Here is a 17,211-nt window from a genome sequence, read left to right on the forward strand (position 1 = left end):
CTTGTCTACTGATTGACACAAACAGAATGATGTTTCCCCTTTATGGTTGACCAGTTACCACACTGACTTAGCTTGTAAGCCCTAAGACCACATAAATTTCCTAGACCGTGATTGGCCTAAATGATAAACCCATTTTGATAATCTTAGACTTAATATTTTTGAGGGTAAGAAAAAAAGAGGACTAACTTCTAGTCTCTATGCCATAAGTAGGTTATAAAGTCTTTCTTCCTCCTGAGTGCCTTCAAGAGAATTAATTTATGTACCTTGTTAGCATTGAGTGCCCTTGGGGGGGGGGAATTCTAAGGTAACAGCATTGTCAGTATTAATGTGTATTTCCTATATAGATGTTGTGATCAAATAATTATTTGTATAGTTGCAGCACATTGAAGTCTGAACTTAAGGGTTACAGTTAGATTTTTAAATTTTATGTATGCGTACCACATGTGTCCCATGACTACAAAGGTCATAAAAGGGCATTGGATCTTCCAGTACTGGAGTTAGAGATGGTTGTGAGCTAACATGTGGGTGTTGGGAACCAAACCCAAGTCCTGTGCAACAGCAGCAAGTGCTCTTAACCACTGAGCTATCTGCCCCCCACAGTTGCTTTTTACTGTCCAACTTAATATTTGTTTTCTTTTTGTGTGTGTCTGTTTATTCTTTTGAAAAGGTAGCAAAGCAAGGTTGCAAAGGTAGTACAGTTGATAAAGTGCTTACCTTGCAAACATTAGGACCTAAGTTTGATCCCCAAAACCCACATTTATAAAACCAAGATAGGAGGTTGTAGAGATGGCTCAGTTGGTAAAGTGATTGCTGGGCAAGCAACAAGGATCTTATTTCAGATCTCGTTAAAAGACTGGTGTGATTATGAGCACCTGTAGTTCTTGGACTGGGGGAGACAGAGACAAGGATTCCTGTGGTTTTCTAGCCAGCCAATCCAGCCACTTAGTGAGCTCCAGGTTGAGTGAAAGACTGTCTCAAAAAAATATGGTTTGAGGAAGATGTCATCCTCTGGCCTACACCTCTCACACATGCACACCTCACCCTACTCACTCTTCAAAAAGCTAGGCATGATGGCATATGCTTGTAAGGCTTACTGGCCAACTAGCCTTGCCCATTTGGCATATCCCAGGCTAGTGAGACTCTGTCTAAAAAAAATAAAGGACAGTGCTTGAAGAACAATACTCAAGGTTGTTCTCTAGCCTCCACATGACAAATAATTTTTTTTTAATTTCAAAGTCTTAATAAATTTTTAACATTGATTCAGAAACTCAATAGGAAATGTTCATGTATTTTATTTTTACACACATACACACACACACACACACACATATATATATATATAAATTTTGAAGTAGACAGGTCTTTAATGTGCTAAATGTACAAACAGTAAAGGGTTTAGTCATTTCACACACAGCAAGCAGGAAGTCTAGAAGAGTAAATACCTGTATATTATTCCTGTAACGTGGGACAGAAGAGAATTTGAGGTGGATTAAATGTGGAAGAAAGATTTCTTGCTCGCTTTCTTCTTTTTTTGTTGTTATTGTTATTTGTTTGTTTTTCTAGACATGATGTCTCTGTGTACCCCTGGCTGTCCTGGAACTCACTCTGTAGACCAGACTGGCCTCAAACTCACAAAGATCCACCTGCCTCTGCCTCCTTGAGTTTTGGGATTAAAGGTCTGCACCGCCACTGTCTGGCTAGCTTTCTTCTTTCTTTCTGTTTCCTTTGCCTTGGACAATCATTACATGCCTTGTTGTAGCAGAAGTAACAATAACAGTCCATACAAGGGATAAGTCAGTAAATTTCCTAGGCCCTGCGGTGATGAAATGCCAGTAGAAACAAGCACAGCTGAGCAGATGCTGCTGGGGGCTTACCCCTGTGCCATTTCTCAGATCTAAGCCTCTGGCTGCTTCTGAATTATGATCTGAAGACTGCATTCTCCCAGCAGTAGGCTTTAAAGGAGAATAATGGGAGATACTTGACTCCTTTTGTTTTGTTTTGTCTTAATCTTTTGTTTCATTGGATTTTTAGGCAACACCTGAGCGTCTGATCATGCATTTGATAGAAGAACATTCTATTGTGGACCCAACATATATAGAAGATTTCCTATTAACTTACAGGACATTTCTTGAAAGTCCTTTGGATGTTGGGATCAAGCTTTTGGAATGGTTTAAGATTGACAGCTTAAGGGATAAGGTTGGTTTATAACTATAAAAGGCATGAACTTTAACCTTTAAATTTTAATAGCATACCCTTTTCCGCTTTATAGATCACATGGGTTTTTTGTTGTTATTTTTATGCAAAAAAAAAAATAAGTTTACCTAAATAACTTAGTGACTGTAGACATGTGTCTGGTCATTTTCTCAATGCCTTGAAAAGTGCATACAAACTAGAAATCCAAAACCGAAATAAGACTGTGATAGGGCCAGCTGTAAACTCAGGAACCATGGCAGTTTGTGCAGATAGATAAAGCATGAAGCTGGTTAGTGGATTTTGAGGAATAACAACCTGGAGATCTGAGTTTAAACCCCAGAACACACATACAGGTGAAAGGAGAGGACCAGCCCACAAAGTTGACCTCTCACCTTAATACATACCATGGCATGTGTATCCCACACACATGAGCATACACAGTAAGTAATAATGAAAATATTTTTTAAGAACTAAAACTATAATGCTCTTAGACTAATTGACTTTGAGTTTGGCAATAGTTCTGCAGATGTGACACCCAAAGCACAAGCAAGAAAAAAAAGAGACAGATCAACAGAACTTCCAATATTAAAACCTTTTTTCTATATCAAAAAGTGCTATCAAGCACAAGATAGGGGCTTGGGCGATGGCCCAGTCATTAAAGCAGTTGACTGGGCAAGGTTGAGGATGGGAGTTTGGGTCCCCAGACCCCATGTAAATGCCAGGTGGGCATGGCAACCAGCCTCAGAAAGTGAAAATGGGGCTCTCCTGTGCAAACTAGCTTTCGAGACAAGCCAGATCAGCAAACTCTGAGTTTGATTGAGAGTCAGTCAGTGAATTGACTGAGTGAAAAGACTCAGTGAATTAGGTAGAAGAGTGATAGGGGATGATTCCCATCATCAACCTCAGACCTGCACATGCCTACCCCCACAAATATGAAGATGGAATAAGCAGGGGAAAAAAAGAAATAAAACAACATACAGATTTGCAAATCATAGATTTGATATGGCTCTACTAACCAGAATACATAAAGAACTCTTAGAACTGAAGGGCAGAAAGACACGCATCATGATTGAAAAATAAACAAATGAGGGGCTTGGGGATTTAGCTCAGTAGTAGAGCGCTAGCCTAGCAAACGCAAGTCCCTGGGTTCGATCCTCAGCTCCAGAAAAAAAGAAAAGAAAAATGAACAAATGGCTGGAATAAACATTTCTCTGAAGAAGATTTATATATACATGGCCAACAAGCATATGTTCATCATGATTGCACATATGGAAGTCCACTCAAAACCACATGTCTTAATTTTTTACTTAACCTGTTGGACAGTATAAACTAACCACTTTGAAAATTTGATGACATTTAATGAAGTTATAGATTTGTTTTTCTTGAAAATTTTGGTCAAGTGCATTCTTAATTGTAGAAATACTTTTAATGATGTGTTCTAATTGAAATGACTGCCTACACTTACAACAGACAGCGGCTTGTATTTAAGACACTGGGAAATACACATCCCAGTATGTACCTTTCTTCGGATCCAAAGGAAACATATGTGGAAATTAAACCATGCCTCTCTGTTAGAACAACCCTTCTGTCTAAAATGAAGCCCAAGAGGGGCTAGCCAGACAGAAGGAATGCGTCACTTAACCACATGCCTTCTTCTCCTGTTCCACAGGTGACCCGGATTGTACTCTTATGGGTAAATAATCATTTTAATGATTTTGAAGGTGATCCTGCTATGACTCAATTTCTAGAAGAATTTGAAAAAAATCTGGAAGATACAGTAAGAATTTGTTTTCATAATTCAGGCTTCTCCCTATTCCCTTAGCAAGAACACCAACTCAGAACAATTTCCATCTTCTCCCAGATCTGTTGTAGGATGAGAATTCCTCACCACAATAAAAACTATATACCCTCTATGTTCATTTCTGTTTTGGAGCTAGCATCTGCTTAGAGCTCTGTACTTGAACAGATTGCCTAAGCTTTGTACCTTAGATCTTAATAAAAAATGGGCCAGGCGGTGGTGGCACATACCTTTAATCCCAGCACTCGGGAGGCAGAGCCAGGCGGATCTCTGTGAGTTCGAGGCCAGCCTGGGCTACCAAGTGAGTCCCAGCAAAGGCTCCCAAACTACACAGAGAAACCCTGTCTCGAAAAACCAGAAGAAAAAAAAAAAGGTAGTCTCCAGTCCTGAGAGATTATGTGAGGACTACAATGAGGTAATGAATGTAACAACTTAAGACAAACTGCTATTGAGAAAATGCTCAGGAGCATAGTTCCCAGAGTAGATTGAGGTGGACACAGAGGGAAGAGAGTGACAGCTCTGGTCCCTTTCTTACCCCTCAGTCCCTGTAGACTTTCCTGCAGCGTGTCTGCCTTATGCAAAATGAGGAAACATGAACGGAGGTTGGGGAACTTGACTAATAGACCGCTGAGGCACACCAACATCATTTAGCTCTTGCAGTACCAGTATGTAGTTATTTAAGAGACACTGGAAGGAACGATTGAGTCATGGAATTCCCCCACCCCCAACAAATAATCAAATATTTATTGAAATCTCCCACTCACAGGTAATGTATACAAGTGTAAAATCTGATTCCTGCCCTGAAAGAAAAAAAAAATCTTTGGCTTATTAGAGCCATACCATGTTCACAAACATGTTACATTACCCGTTTAAAAATAATTGATTATTAAAATAGGAATAAAACTTCAAATTAGAATATTATTGAATTTACAAAAGACTTAATGTATCTGAGTATTAGACAGTATTCAGAAAAGAAGTCACTCCATTTCAACCAGGAGGTATGCAAGATAGTACAGTAGGAATTTAGAAGATTCAGGAATAATCTTTCATTATCTAAAAGTCTTTTAAAACTCTGTTAAGAAATTTTGTTAATCTTTCATTATCTAAAAGTCTTTTAAAACTCTGGGGTGGAAGTACCCTTTCCAGTTTTGTTTACCTAGCTTACATGTTCTGTAGTTTGTGTGTTTTGCTTCTAATCATAACCATTGTAGAATTTTTTGAAGCCTGTAGGAATAGGTGTATAAATGTACATTGTAATCTTTTCTGTTTCACAGAAAATGAATGGTCACCTCAGGTTATTGAATATCGCCTGTGCTGCAAAGGCCAAGTGGAGGCAGGTTGTGCTACAGAAGGCGTCCCGTGAGTCCCCGCTGCACTTCAGCCTGAGTGGGGGCAGTGAGAAGGGGTTCGGTGTCTTTGTTGAAGGGGTAGAACCTGGGAGCAAAGCTGCTGATGCAGGACTGAAACGGGGTGATCAGGTAAATAAATTATCCCACACTTAAATAAGAACTTTTATAAGTAGTGCATCTGTTACTTTTCTTTGGGAGAAGGGAGTAAGTAGTTTTGAGAGAGAAAGAGAGAGAACCATAGAACAAACAATTTTGAGTGTTGTTTCTTGTTCCTCAGGAACTGCCTATCCTTTTTTTTTTCCAGTTGAGCTATCCCCCCAGCCCTAGTGTTAATATTTAGGGTTGTTGTTGTTGTTGTTGTTTTTTCCTGAGACAGTGTTTCCTCTGTGTAGCTTTGGTACCTGTCCTGAATCTCGCTCTGTAGACCAGGCTGGCTTCGAATTCACAGAGATCCAACTGGCTCTGCTTCCTGAGTGTTGGGAGTAAAGGTGTGTGCCACCACCACCTGGCTAGTGTTAATAATTAGGGTTTGTTTTCAAAATATTTATTCAAAACTTTTGATGGAGGATTTTTTAATAGCATGGTTGAAAACCATGTGTTTCTACAGGGCTCAACCAGTATAACCTCCTTTGAATGGCCCTTCCTATTTTCTAAGGATTGGGAAATTTTTCCTTGGCAACTTCAGAATATTCGAGAAAGATGTTCATGATCTCTGTGAATTCGAAGCCAGCCTTACAAGTTTTGTGGAGTAAATGAAATTTGTAAATTTCAAATGTAAGTGGCTGAAGATTAAGTGATGACATCAAATTAATTAATGTTCATATGGTACCACAGCTACATTTACAAGCAGAGTGAACTAGATGAGGGACCAGGAAAAACTGAGACGTAGCACGGCAGTGGTGGCCCATGCCTTCAATCCCAGCACTCGGGAGGCAGAGCTAGGTGGATCTCTGTGAGTTCGAGGCCAGCCTGGTCTACAGAGCGAGATCCAGGACAGGCTCCAAAGCTACACAGAGAAACCCTGTCTCGGGAAGGAAAAAAAAAAAAAAAAACAGACATGGGAGGAATTGGGTAGGGGCTTATTCTTTTGGGGATTTGTGTGTTTGGTGTGGTTTTGGGTGTTTTTTGTTTTTGGTTTTTGTTTGTTTGTTTGTTTTTGGTTTGTTATTCTTTTTGGTTTTTAGACAAGGTCTCATTGTGTAGCCCTGGCTGGCCTTGAACTCAATATGTAGTAGAGTAACCTGGGCTTGAACTCACAGAAACCCTTTGCCTCCCAGTGCTGGGATTAAAGGCATGTGCCATTATACCTGGTTGGTTTATTCTTTTTAGTCATTAAGTAGCTATTGTTTAGCCTAATTCAAAATGTGATATAATGATCTTATGCATAAAATGTAATTCCCATGCTTATCTCAGTCATTGTAGTAATGGCATCCTCGACAGAAAAGTTGGGAATCTGTTGAGATTTTTTTTGTTGTTGTTTTTATTTTCTAGTACTGGAGATGAGACCAGAGCTTTGCAAATGTGAGACAAGTACTTACCATCAGTTTTCACCCTTGTCCCTTGTCCATACAAAAGCTCTACAGATGGCTCTCAGGGAGTTGTTTCCTTGCTGGCCTTCAGTTCACACACAGTATGGCCATCGTTTGGCAATGTCTAAAAAAGGCGTGTGCACACACTTTTGTCGTCGTGTTGCTGCTGTTGTTGTTGTCATCGTTTGGTTTGGTTTGTGGACAATGTATCTAGGCATTAAACCAGGGCTTCACATGTGTATCTACTATACTACATTTCCAGCCCCTAAAAATATTGTTTGGGTATCAAAACCTAGGGATTATTGCTGGTGCATTGTGAATAGAGACCACTAAACAGCCTACAATGCTCAGATTGTCGGAAACTGGGAGAGATGGGGAGGTATAAAGTAGGGGAGAAACAGTAGTGGGCCAGGCATGGTTGATCCCAGCACTCAGGAGCCAAAAACAGGTAGGTCTCTTGAGTTCCAGGCCAGTCAGGGTTAGCTACAGTGAGACCCTGTCTCAAAAAAGGGGAAAGAAAAAATTGTAGTAATCCTTTGATTTCCTTAAGGGTGTTTTGGGGTTTTTTAATTTCTTTGTTTATTTTAAATTGGCCTGTTCTTCATTCTACTCATTAAAAATACCTAATAGCCAGTATCCTAGAATTAATATATTTATTATGATTTTTCAAGTATCTTATCATAAAACATTTAAAGATAACATTTCTCACAGTGGGTGAGAGGACAGTGAAATCCAAAACTTACATTCCTAACAATGAAATTTTTTGTGGCTTCACTTCTTGCATTCATCCCTCCGTGTTCCATTCTGTCTAGTATTATTATTCATTTTACAGACATGAGTCTTTATATATCTGAACATGTTTTTGTTCTGTGTGGTATAAAGTTCTACGGTGATAATGATTTTATTCCTTAAGAACACTGAAGTTACACCGGGCGGTGGTGGTGCACGCCTTTAATCCCAGCACTAGGGAGGCAGAGCCAGGCGGATCTCTGTGAGTTCGAGGCCAGCCTGGGCTACCAAGTGAGTTCCAGGAAAGGCGCAAAGCTACACAGAGAAACCCTGTCTTGAAAAAAAAAAAAAAAAAAAAAGAACACTGAAGTTGCAGAAAAATATCACCTTATCATATTGTTGCCCAATAGAAGTCAAAAACAGCCTTTATTTTTAATTCTGTTGATTCCTGCATATAAACACCTTTGTTCTCTGTCCTTCAGATTCAGAGTTGTCATTGAGAATTGTTAAAATGGGTATCTCTTTAGTGCCATGGCATTTTGGTGTGTAGACGTGGGTCTTTTTGTTTTATTTTGTTTTGTTTGTTAAGACAGAGTTTCACAACGTAGTCCTGGCTGACCTGAAACTCACTCTGTAGACCATGCTGGCCTCAAACTCAAAGATCCACCTGCCTCTGCCTCCCAAACACTGAGATTAAAGATGTGTATCATCACTCTGGGTCTGATGTGTCTTCTTAGAATTCTGAATTTTTCTTTTCCTGATAGATTGTTTGTGTCCTCTTTACCTTTGAGAATTTTTATATCACTTTTGAGATCTGTCCGCTCTGCTGCTTATTTCTTTGTTTACTGCTGAATTTTTGCTCATTGAATTTTTATCTTTTTTTTTTCCTTCCAGGAAGCTTTTTGTGTAGGAATGAGTTACAACCAAAGAAAGCAGTTTCTCAGTGGAGAAAAACCATCACAGTAGTGCTGCTTTTGGTTGGTTGCCTGGTTCTTCTGTTAATTAAAAATAAAAACAAATCTGGACTTTATTCATTAATTTATTTTTGTTTTTTCAAGACAGGGTTTCTCTGTGTAGTTTTGGTGTCTGTCCTGGATCTTGCTCTGTAGACCAGGCTGACCTCGAACTCACAGAGATCCACCTGGCTCTGCCTCTCAGGTGCTGAGATTAAGGGCGTGCACCACCGCCGCCGCCTGACTGAATTTATTTTTTCTTAAGACAGAGTCTGACTATATAACCCTGAACTTTCAATCTTCTTGCCCCTAGTATTGGGATTATCAACATATTATCAACATATTATCAACTGTTACATCCAGCATTAGCATGTTGTTTTTAAATGAATTATTTCACATTGAATTACACTAAATTTCTCTTTAGACAATTTGACTGAAATTTGTGTGTTTATACATAGTGTCATTTTCTAGCTTACTAGACGTGATTAAAATTTTTCTCATAAACCTGTGTGTGTGTGTGTGTGTGTGTGTATAATTATGTTTAGTATATGTATGTGTTCTTGTTCACATACATGTACCATGGTGCATTTGTGGACATCCAGGAAGTCAGTTCTCTCCTTTTACCATGTGGGTCCTGGAGATCAAATTCAGGCTTGGTAGCAAGCACTTTCATCCACTCAGCTATCGTCTCTCCAGTCCCCATCTTAATTTTTGTTTCCTTTTTTTTTTTTCTTTTTTTTTTTTTTTTTTTTTAAGGTTTATTTTATGTGTATGGATGTTTTGCCTGAATGTGCATCATATGCTTGCCTGGTGCCAGCCGAGGTCAGAAGAAAGTATTGGCTCACTTAGAATTGGAGTTAGAGATGGTTGTGAGGCACCATGTGAGTGGGAACTGAACCTGCATCCTTTACAACAGCAGTTCTAGCTCTTGACTGCTAAGTCATATCATTTGGGATCCCAGAGAAAATGACCTTTGAAAATACATATGATAGAGGATTTGGGAATTATACAGAACAACAACAACAAAAAATGGTAGTCCATTTTCTAAAATCAGTAATCATTGCTCACATATGGAGTGATTTATTCAAGTCCTATTTTGGTTTTTCTAATATTAAACTTTTGAGGTAATAGGTGATACTAATACTATTTCTTTCTTAATTTGTATTTTAAAAATATTTTCAAGATAATGGAAGTCAATGGACAAAACTTTGAGAATATTACATATGTTAAAGCTCTTGAAATTTTGAGGAATAATACTCACCTTGCACTTACTGTGAAGACCAACATTTTTGGTAAGTTTTGTTGTAACAGCTACTGAAGTAACCTTTTGTTTTATTTTATGTAAATATTAAAGTAAGTGGGCTGGAGAGATGGCTCGGAGGTTAAGAGCACTGGCTGCTCTTCCAGAGGTCCTGAGTTCAATCCCCAGCAACTACATGATGGCTCACAACCATCTGCATGAGATCTTGTGCCCTCTTCTGGTGTGCAGACATACATGCAGACAGAAGACTATATCCGTAATAAATAAATAAATCTTTAAGAAAAGTCATTTCAGTGAGGTAGATGATAGTAAAATATAAACTTTTTTGTATAAGATCCTAAGATTACTATGATTTTATAATTTATAATATTCATTTGATCTAAATTTCATGGAAATAGAGATACAGCTTCAGTTATATATAAAGTATCTGTTGAGCTTCTGTTGTGTACTATATAGTGCAGAGTACAAAAGTAAAACTTGAATGACTTGAATAAAGCTTAGAAGTCATAAGCAGGCTCTTTTCCACTCTGAATGTACAAAGCTAGCTTTCTGCAATGGATCAAATGCCAGAGTAGTTTTTTCATCAAATAAATTCAGTGAAGTTTTCTAAATCTGTGAATGAGATTTCTAAACAGCATGTCCTTCCTTTCTCTGTGGAAAGGTTTATAGTAGCGACACTGTGTTCTTCAATTTGTTGGTATGAGGGCCTGGACCCAAAGCCGTACACATGCTGCCCAAGTGTCCTGCAGCTGAGCTATATCTCTAGCCCTGCGCTGTCTTGTTTTTTCATATTTATATCTGAATAGAACATGTATTAAGCTTGTGCTTTGGGGGCTAAAGAGTTGGTTCCGTGGTTAAAAGTACTGGATGCTCTTCCAGAGAACCCAGATTTAATTTCCAGAACCTACATAGTGGCTCACAGTCATCTGTAACTCCAGTTCAGGGTTATCTGACTCCATATTTGCAGGCAGAACAGACACATAAAGTAAAAATAAAATAAATCTTTTTTTGAAAAAGAAAAAAACAAAAAGCTCGTGCTTCTAACAAGGTATAACGTTCTTTTGGTTGAGTGATTTTTATGAAAGATCTATTATCATTTGCTTTGGACTCCATTGAATTTTGGCTAAAATCATGAGAAAGATAACAGTAAGTCTAAAGTAACAATTAAAAACCAAAGACCACTTAGGAGTTCTTACACTAAAATTCCTTTGGGTAGATTAGATTGCAATCAGAATGACAGTAGAATCCTAGAAGTATGCCTTTTTGGGTAGGAAATGATGTGTTTTGGGTTTTTTTGTTTGTTTGTTTCTACTTTTTCTTGTCTTTCTTTAAACTGTCTTCAGTCATAGAGAAAAATGAAGTATTTTGTGATTTTCCTCTTTTCATTTGAGTGCCTTGGATATAATTACCTCATGTTAACTTGTCGATGGGCAGTTTTCCAGCCTTGAATAAGGAAGCCTTCAGAGCTTTTTACTTTCTGGGATTTACACTGTCTACTAATGCCAACTTCTAGGTTAAATTAAAGAATTCCAGTTTTGAAAAATATGAAAGCAATCCTTATTCTGTCACCTTGAGCCAATTAAGTCTCTCCCATCAAGTGTGTTTTATAGAATTCTTAAGGATCTGAGAACCTGAGAGTTCTTTGCACCTGTCACAAAAATGATTACTGATACCAAGTACTTAGCAGCATTGGCCCTGGGGGAAAGGAAAGCTTTTGGATATAAAGGACAGGGTAACCTAAGTGCTTCTGGGTAGTAAGAGTTCTGTTGTCCTCCCAGGAATCCTACATTGGTTGTGGTCAAGAATAGGTACCTACATGGTACTGCAAAAGTGTGGGAGCTGGGGAAGAGCAAAGCATTACCAGCCCATACCTCCTTCTTTATGCCAGGTAGAGTGCAGTCAACCAAGCAGAACACCAAAGACTACCTCAAACAAACATTTATGGAACATTTGTGGAAATGGAGGGAGCGCTTTCATCTTTACGTAATGTTCACAGTGACTGGCACTGTCTGAAAGTCAGGCCAGACATCAAGTGGAAAGCAGCAGAAGATGGGCGTTAGAGGATCTTTTTCAGATTATGAGGAACGAAGAGGTAATTTGAAGAAGGGACAGAAAACCTTTCTAGTGATTTAAAGCCTCATCTCTTGAAACAAGAACAGAAAGTCAGGGTGAAAAAATCATTGAGAAAAACAACTTTTAGGAACAGTGGTTTATAGTTGAGGGCTCGCCAGGACCAGAACCCTCCAGCAGCACCGTTTAGAGTGAGGACTCTCACAGACTCTCAGATAGAATCCAACTGTAGCTTCCTCTCAAGGAGACCCAGAAAAACTTGAAAGTTTTCCTCCTGGTTCTGAATGTCAAGAGCCTTGCATGAGGGGCCAGGGGCGTAAGTTGGTGTGCACCCTATTTCAAAAAAAATAATTTTTCAAAAATAATTAAGCAAACGAAGATTTTGAAGTACTGGGAGAAGTCTGTGTGAGCCAGAAGTGCATGCACGTCAGAATAGTTTGGTAAGTGGAAATAAAAACTGAATTATGGCTTCCATCTCTGGATAAGATGTAGTAAATTCATGTCATCTTTCCTCTTCTACTGATTTTTAACTGTAAAACCTGAACAAAATCATGACTCGTGTATCTGAGAACAGGCAGGCCACAGAAAGACTTAAGAATTCAGTGTACCATCTTAGTGAACTTACTATCTTCCCTGGTAACAGTCCCCCAAGGTGGACTAAAGGAACTTGAAACCTGGATGTGAGTACTGTGTCTTAAGGAAATAGAAAGGGAAATCTTTAGGCTCCAGCAAAATAAGGAAGTCTCCCTTGTTTTACTTGTTCTCCATGACGATCTGCAGCAGTACAGAGCAGTCACAATAGCCTGCTGCAGAAGCCTATAAGAGCCAGTCCTCTGGAGAAAGGACTCCTTCATCTTATACCACTGTGCCTGTTCCCTCCTTCTTCCCTCTATGTCCTTCTGCCTATCACGAATCTTAAAAGGTCTTATAATTAAAAAACCCAGAGCCAGATATTGGAGTGAAAGCTGAAAGATCAGAAATGCAGAATTGCCAGCCACTAGCTTACTTCTACAAAATCCTCAGCCTCAAGAGAGCAAGTTCCTGTTTCCTCATGCCTTATATACCTTTCTGTGTCCTGCCATATTACTTCCTGGGATTAAAGATGTGTGTCACCACTGCCTGGTTCTGTTATTGTCATGTAGCCCTGAATTCACAGAGCTAGACCGATCTCTGCCTCCCAAATGATAGGATTAAAGGTATGTGCCACCATTGCCTAACCTCTATGTCTAATTTATTGGCTAGCTTTGTCCTCTGATCCCCAGGTAAGTAAGCTTTATTGGGGTACACAACATATCACCACAGCTCTCTAGGGTCTCTTAAGAGGACAAAACATAAGGGAGCCTAAAAATAAAAAAACTACGTTGATAACTGTCTTAGTTAAAATTTTATTATTGTGAAGAGACACCATGTCCACAGCATGGTTTTCAAAAGTTTTGCAATGCTATTTAGATCTGTTACCTTGACAACTCTTAGGATTGGGGCTAGCTTACAAGTTCTGAGGGTTAGTCCATTATCATCATGGCAGGAAGCATGGTGGCATGCAGGTAGACATGGTGCTGGAGAATTAGTTCAGAGTTCTTCATCTGGATCTGCAGGCAGCAGGAAGAGAGAGACCATGGGCCTGGCTTGAGCATGGAATGTCAAAGCCCACTTCCAATGATAGACTTCCTCCAACAAGGCCATACTTACTCCAATAAATCTACATGTTCTAGTCCTTTAAAATAGTACCACTCCCTGTGAGCCTATGGGGGCCATTTTCTTTCAAACCACTACAATAACTAAGATGGGGAAGACAAACTCATAAAGTTGATTCTGAACTCCTCAACATGTCCCCAGCCTGTGTATTATGAGCTCGATAATATTGGGGGAAATGTAGATTTTTAAGAACCACTGTTGCAGATAAACCTCTATCAAGTCTGAGACTAATCATTTTGTGACCCCAAATGGCAGATGTGAATAGCATTGCAAAACTTTTAAAACCGAAGTATTGGACCTGTAGCCCCCAGGACAACCACAAGCACAATTGTTCTTCACAAGATCTAAGCATTAGAAGGATTCTTTATTAAAATTTTGAAGGTGGAGCCGGGCGGTGGTGGCGCACGCCTTTAATCCCAGCACTCGGGAGGCAGAAGCAGGCGGATCTCCGTGAGTTTGAGGCCAGCCTGGTCTCCAAAGCGAGTTCCAGGAAAGGCGCAAAGCTACACAGAGAAACCCTGTCTCGAAAAACCAAAAAAAAAAAAAAAAATTTTTTTTGAAGGTGGGAGACTCTGTTTTGGTGGTCTTATCCATTTCTCTATAGATGTCTTGCTTGGTTTTAAAATTCTCATGGCTGTTATCACTTCAGATACTGCCTTTAAACTCCCTCTCTATCTTTTCCAAATCAGAGATTAGTATTTTCTGTAGTATCCTACATAAGGTTTTTATTTGGGTTTTTTTTTTTTAAGTTGTTGTTGTTGTTGATTGTTGGAGGCACTTGTGGAAGTGAGAGAACAACTTTCTCTTTCCACCCTGTTTTGAGGTAGGGTTTTTCTTGCTTCTACCACCTTGCCCACATCCTTCATGGTGATTGTATTGTTTCACCTCAATCACCATAGTGCTGTGGTTACAGATGAACACTACCAGAGCCAGGACCAAGCTTAGGTCATCAGGCTTGTAAGACAAAGCAGTTTCACCCACTTAGCTGTCTCATCAACCCTGATCCTGTTCATACTATATTCATTCCAGTGTTTAAAATGTAGAATGATTTTAGTTTCAGAAATTTAACTTTTAGGTTCTAGAGTAACATTTTTTTTTTTTTTGGTTGTGAATCTAGCCCTTAACAGCTGAGCCATCTTTCCAACCCTAGAATGTACATTTAAATCTCTCTTAAGGATTTAGTTTTTCTTCTCTTGGTTTGGTTTTTGTTCTTTTTTTTTTTTTTCTAACAGAAGGTCTTGCTGTGTTGCCATGCCCAGACTGAAACTTATTATGTAGCCCAGACCAGCCACCCTTCCTCCTGAATGCTGGCTTACATACATGTACCACCATCCCTACCTAAGATAGAAGTGTCTTTTAAACCACTGAGTCATCCTATACACATGCTGCATTCAGAGGAACCTGCTGCCCCTTCTGTTCTCATACCAGAACCCTGGGACACTTTACTGTTTTCTGGCCTTTCTACCTCAGTGTCTATTCATTTCCTGTTCTCCTTCTACCACAGGGACTTTTAAATGTCGTGTTTACTTAGAATCATTCTACCACTCCTTTCTTTTTCTACTTTAAATCTCATTTTTAAAATCTTTTCTCATAAGGTAACTTTAGTAAGGTTACTCCTTTCCTACTGTCCTAAGTAGCTTCTAAGGCTGTGTTCTCCCTACACCAATTATTTTACCTGACTGCAAGTTCCACACCTAGAGAAACATACAGACATTTGGTGTAGTATATCCCACTTGGAGGTTAGTAAACATTCTTGAATGGATAAATTTCTTGATTTTAGCTTGACAAGCTATTTTTTATCTTTGCCAAGTGGTTTAAACAAAGGTGACTTTTTAAAACTAGAAGCTGAAAGGAACTTTAATTTAGTAAAGCAAAATATCTTTCAAAGATGAATCCTAAAGGATTCAAACATGAAGGCAAAGTAAAATGTCTCGGGGCTGGAGAGTTGGTTCTCTAGTTAAATAGCACTCACTTCAAGAGTACCTGAGGTCTGTTCCAGCAATCACATCAGGAAACATCCACCTGTAACTCCATATTCAGGGAATCGGATGCCCTATTCTGGACTCAGTAGGCACATACACACACATGGCAGACGCTCATAGATACACATAAATAAAAGTAAAATAAAGCTTATTGTTAATGTCATTTTCATATGTTCACATCTAGTTTGGCACTGTAGTCTCATCTTTGTTGAAGACCCTGCAGAATAGGGAACAGTATTTGACAGTTCTAACAGAAGCTTAATATCCAGACTGTATAAAAAAACTTAAGAAGCTGGTATGTGGAGGCAGGAGGACCCCAAGGCTAGCCTGAGCTACCTAAGACCCTGTCTCCAAAACAGTAAGTAAGACATGAAAGGAAAAAGGGAAGGGCAGGACTCGGAGGTTGAGGCAGGATTGAAGTTCAAAGCTGAAATACGTAATGAAACACTGTCTCAAAAAAAAAGGAAAAAAGAAACAATCCAAAGTTTTTTAATTAGTAAATTATCTAAACAACACTTCACAAAAGAAAAAACAAGCATGTCCAAACAGATATTTGAGAAGGTGCTCAATATTATTAATGGTCGGGAAACTGTAAATCTAGACCACAGTTATCTTCTGTCATAAGTATCTTTAAACAAAGAAGAAAAAAATATGTGTTGATGAGGAAGATGTGTGAGAAAGAAACTCTTTCTTTAACTTTTATTGATTCTTTGTGGATTTCACATCATTCATTCCAATCCCACTTATCTTCACCTCCCCTCGAATCCACCCTCTGCCCTTGCAAACTCCCCCACAAAACAAAACCAAATTTAAAAGAAAAACCAAACAAAATGAGAGAGAGGGGAGAGAGAATCTTGTTGTGGAAACTGTAGTGTGGCCTGTTGACTCACACAGTTTACTCTTCAATCTGTTCATCTACTTGCAAGTGTTCATTGCCACGAGTCATTCATTGGTCTGGTCCAAGGCCTCTGGCTTCTGCTACACCACCGATACATGGATAATGGGCTCTCACTGGGGCTCCTCTTGCCTATCCTGTTGTTGTCCTGTGTCGTGGAGATCCTGCTGTTTTGGATCTGTAGGTTCCTCCCCTTCACAGATGAGGTGGATGTTGGGGTGGGCCATCTCTTAGTTCTGGTTCTGGGCCTGGGTGGTAGCTGAGTTGGTCAGCCCGCCAGCTTTCCCTCATCCTCTCTACCCCGCTCTCCAGCACTGCCTCCTCCAGCTCACCCAGTGCAGCCTGCAGCAAGGAGCAGGGCCAGTTCTCCTGCTCTCAGGTCCTCAGAACTAACCGAGTCATTCTCATTCACACAACCAGGTCCAGCTCTACTGTTTTGCCCAGGTGAGGTGCAAGGATCCTCTCTCCTGATTGCTGTAAGGGGCATATGGGAGGTGGGGAGTATCAGCTCTTCCGGGTGCAGCCAGTGAGGGTCAGGGCTAGTTCTCCCACTCTTGTGACCCTAGGGCCAGCTCTCTCACCTGCCACAGGTAGTAATGGGTAAGGGAGGAAGACATCTCTCACCCATGCCACCACATAGCAGATGAGGGTGGGGGTTGTCAGCTCTCCTGCTCTCGCATCCTCAGGGTTGGCTCACCTGCATCCCGACCACAGGGTCAGCTCTAGTTTGCTGCCCATGGAAAGGGAACTCTTTACA

General features: G+C 39.7%; 1 protein-coding gene across 17 annotated transcripts in view; it reads left to right on the plus strand.

The window, feature by feature from the left end:
- Positions 1-17,211, plus strand: part of Rapgef6 (Rap guanine nucleotide exchange factor 6) — a 173,865-nt gene that overhangs the window by 98,464 nt on the left and 58,190 nt on the right. For all 17 annotated transcript variants that reach the window (XM_028880003.1, XM_028880004.1, XM_028880009.1 and 14 more), the window contains 4 exons: positions 2,032-2,196; positions 3,863-3,970; positions 5,266-5,469; positions 9,735-9,843. In XM_028880003.1, the coding sequence (XP_028735836.1) occupies positions 2,032-2,196; positions 3,863-3,970; positions 5,266-5,469; positions 9,735-9,843 (586 nt within the window). The remainder of the gene's footprint in view (positions 1-2,031; positions 2,197-3,862; positions 3,971-5,265; positions 5,470-9,734; positions 9,844-17,211) is intronic.

Source organism: Peromyscus leucopus, chromosome 8b (genome assembly GCF_004664715.2).
Source record: "Peromyscus leucopus breed LL Stock chromosome 8b, UCI_PerLeu_2.1, whole genome shotgun sequence".
Classification (NCBI taxonomy): domain Eukaryota; kingdom Metazoa; phylum Chordata; class Mammalia; order Rodentia; family Cricetidae; genus Peromyscus; species Peromyscus leucopus.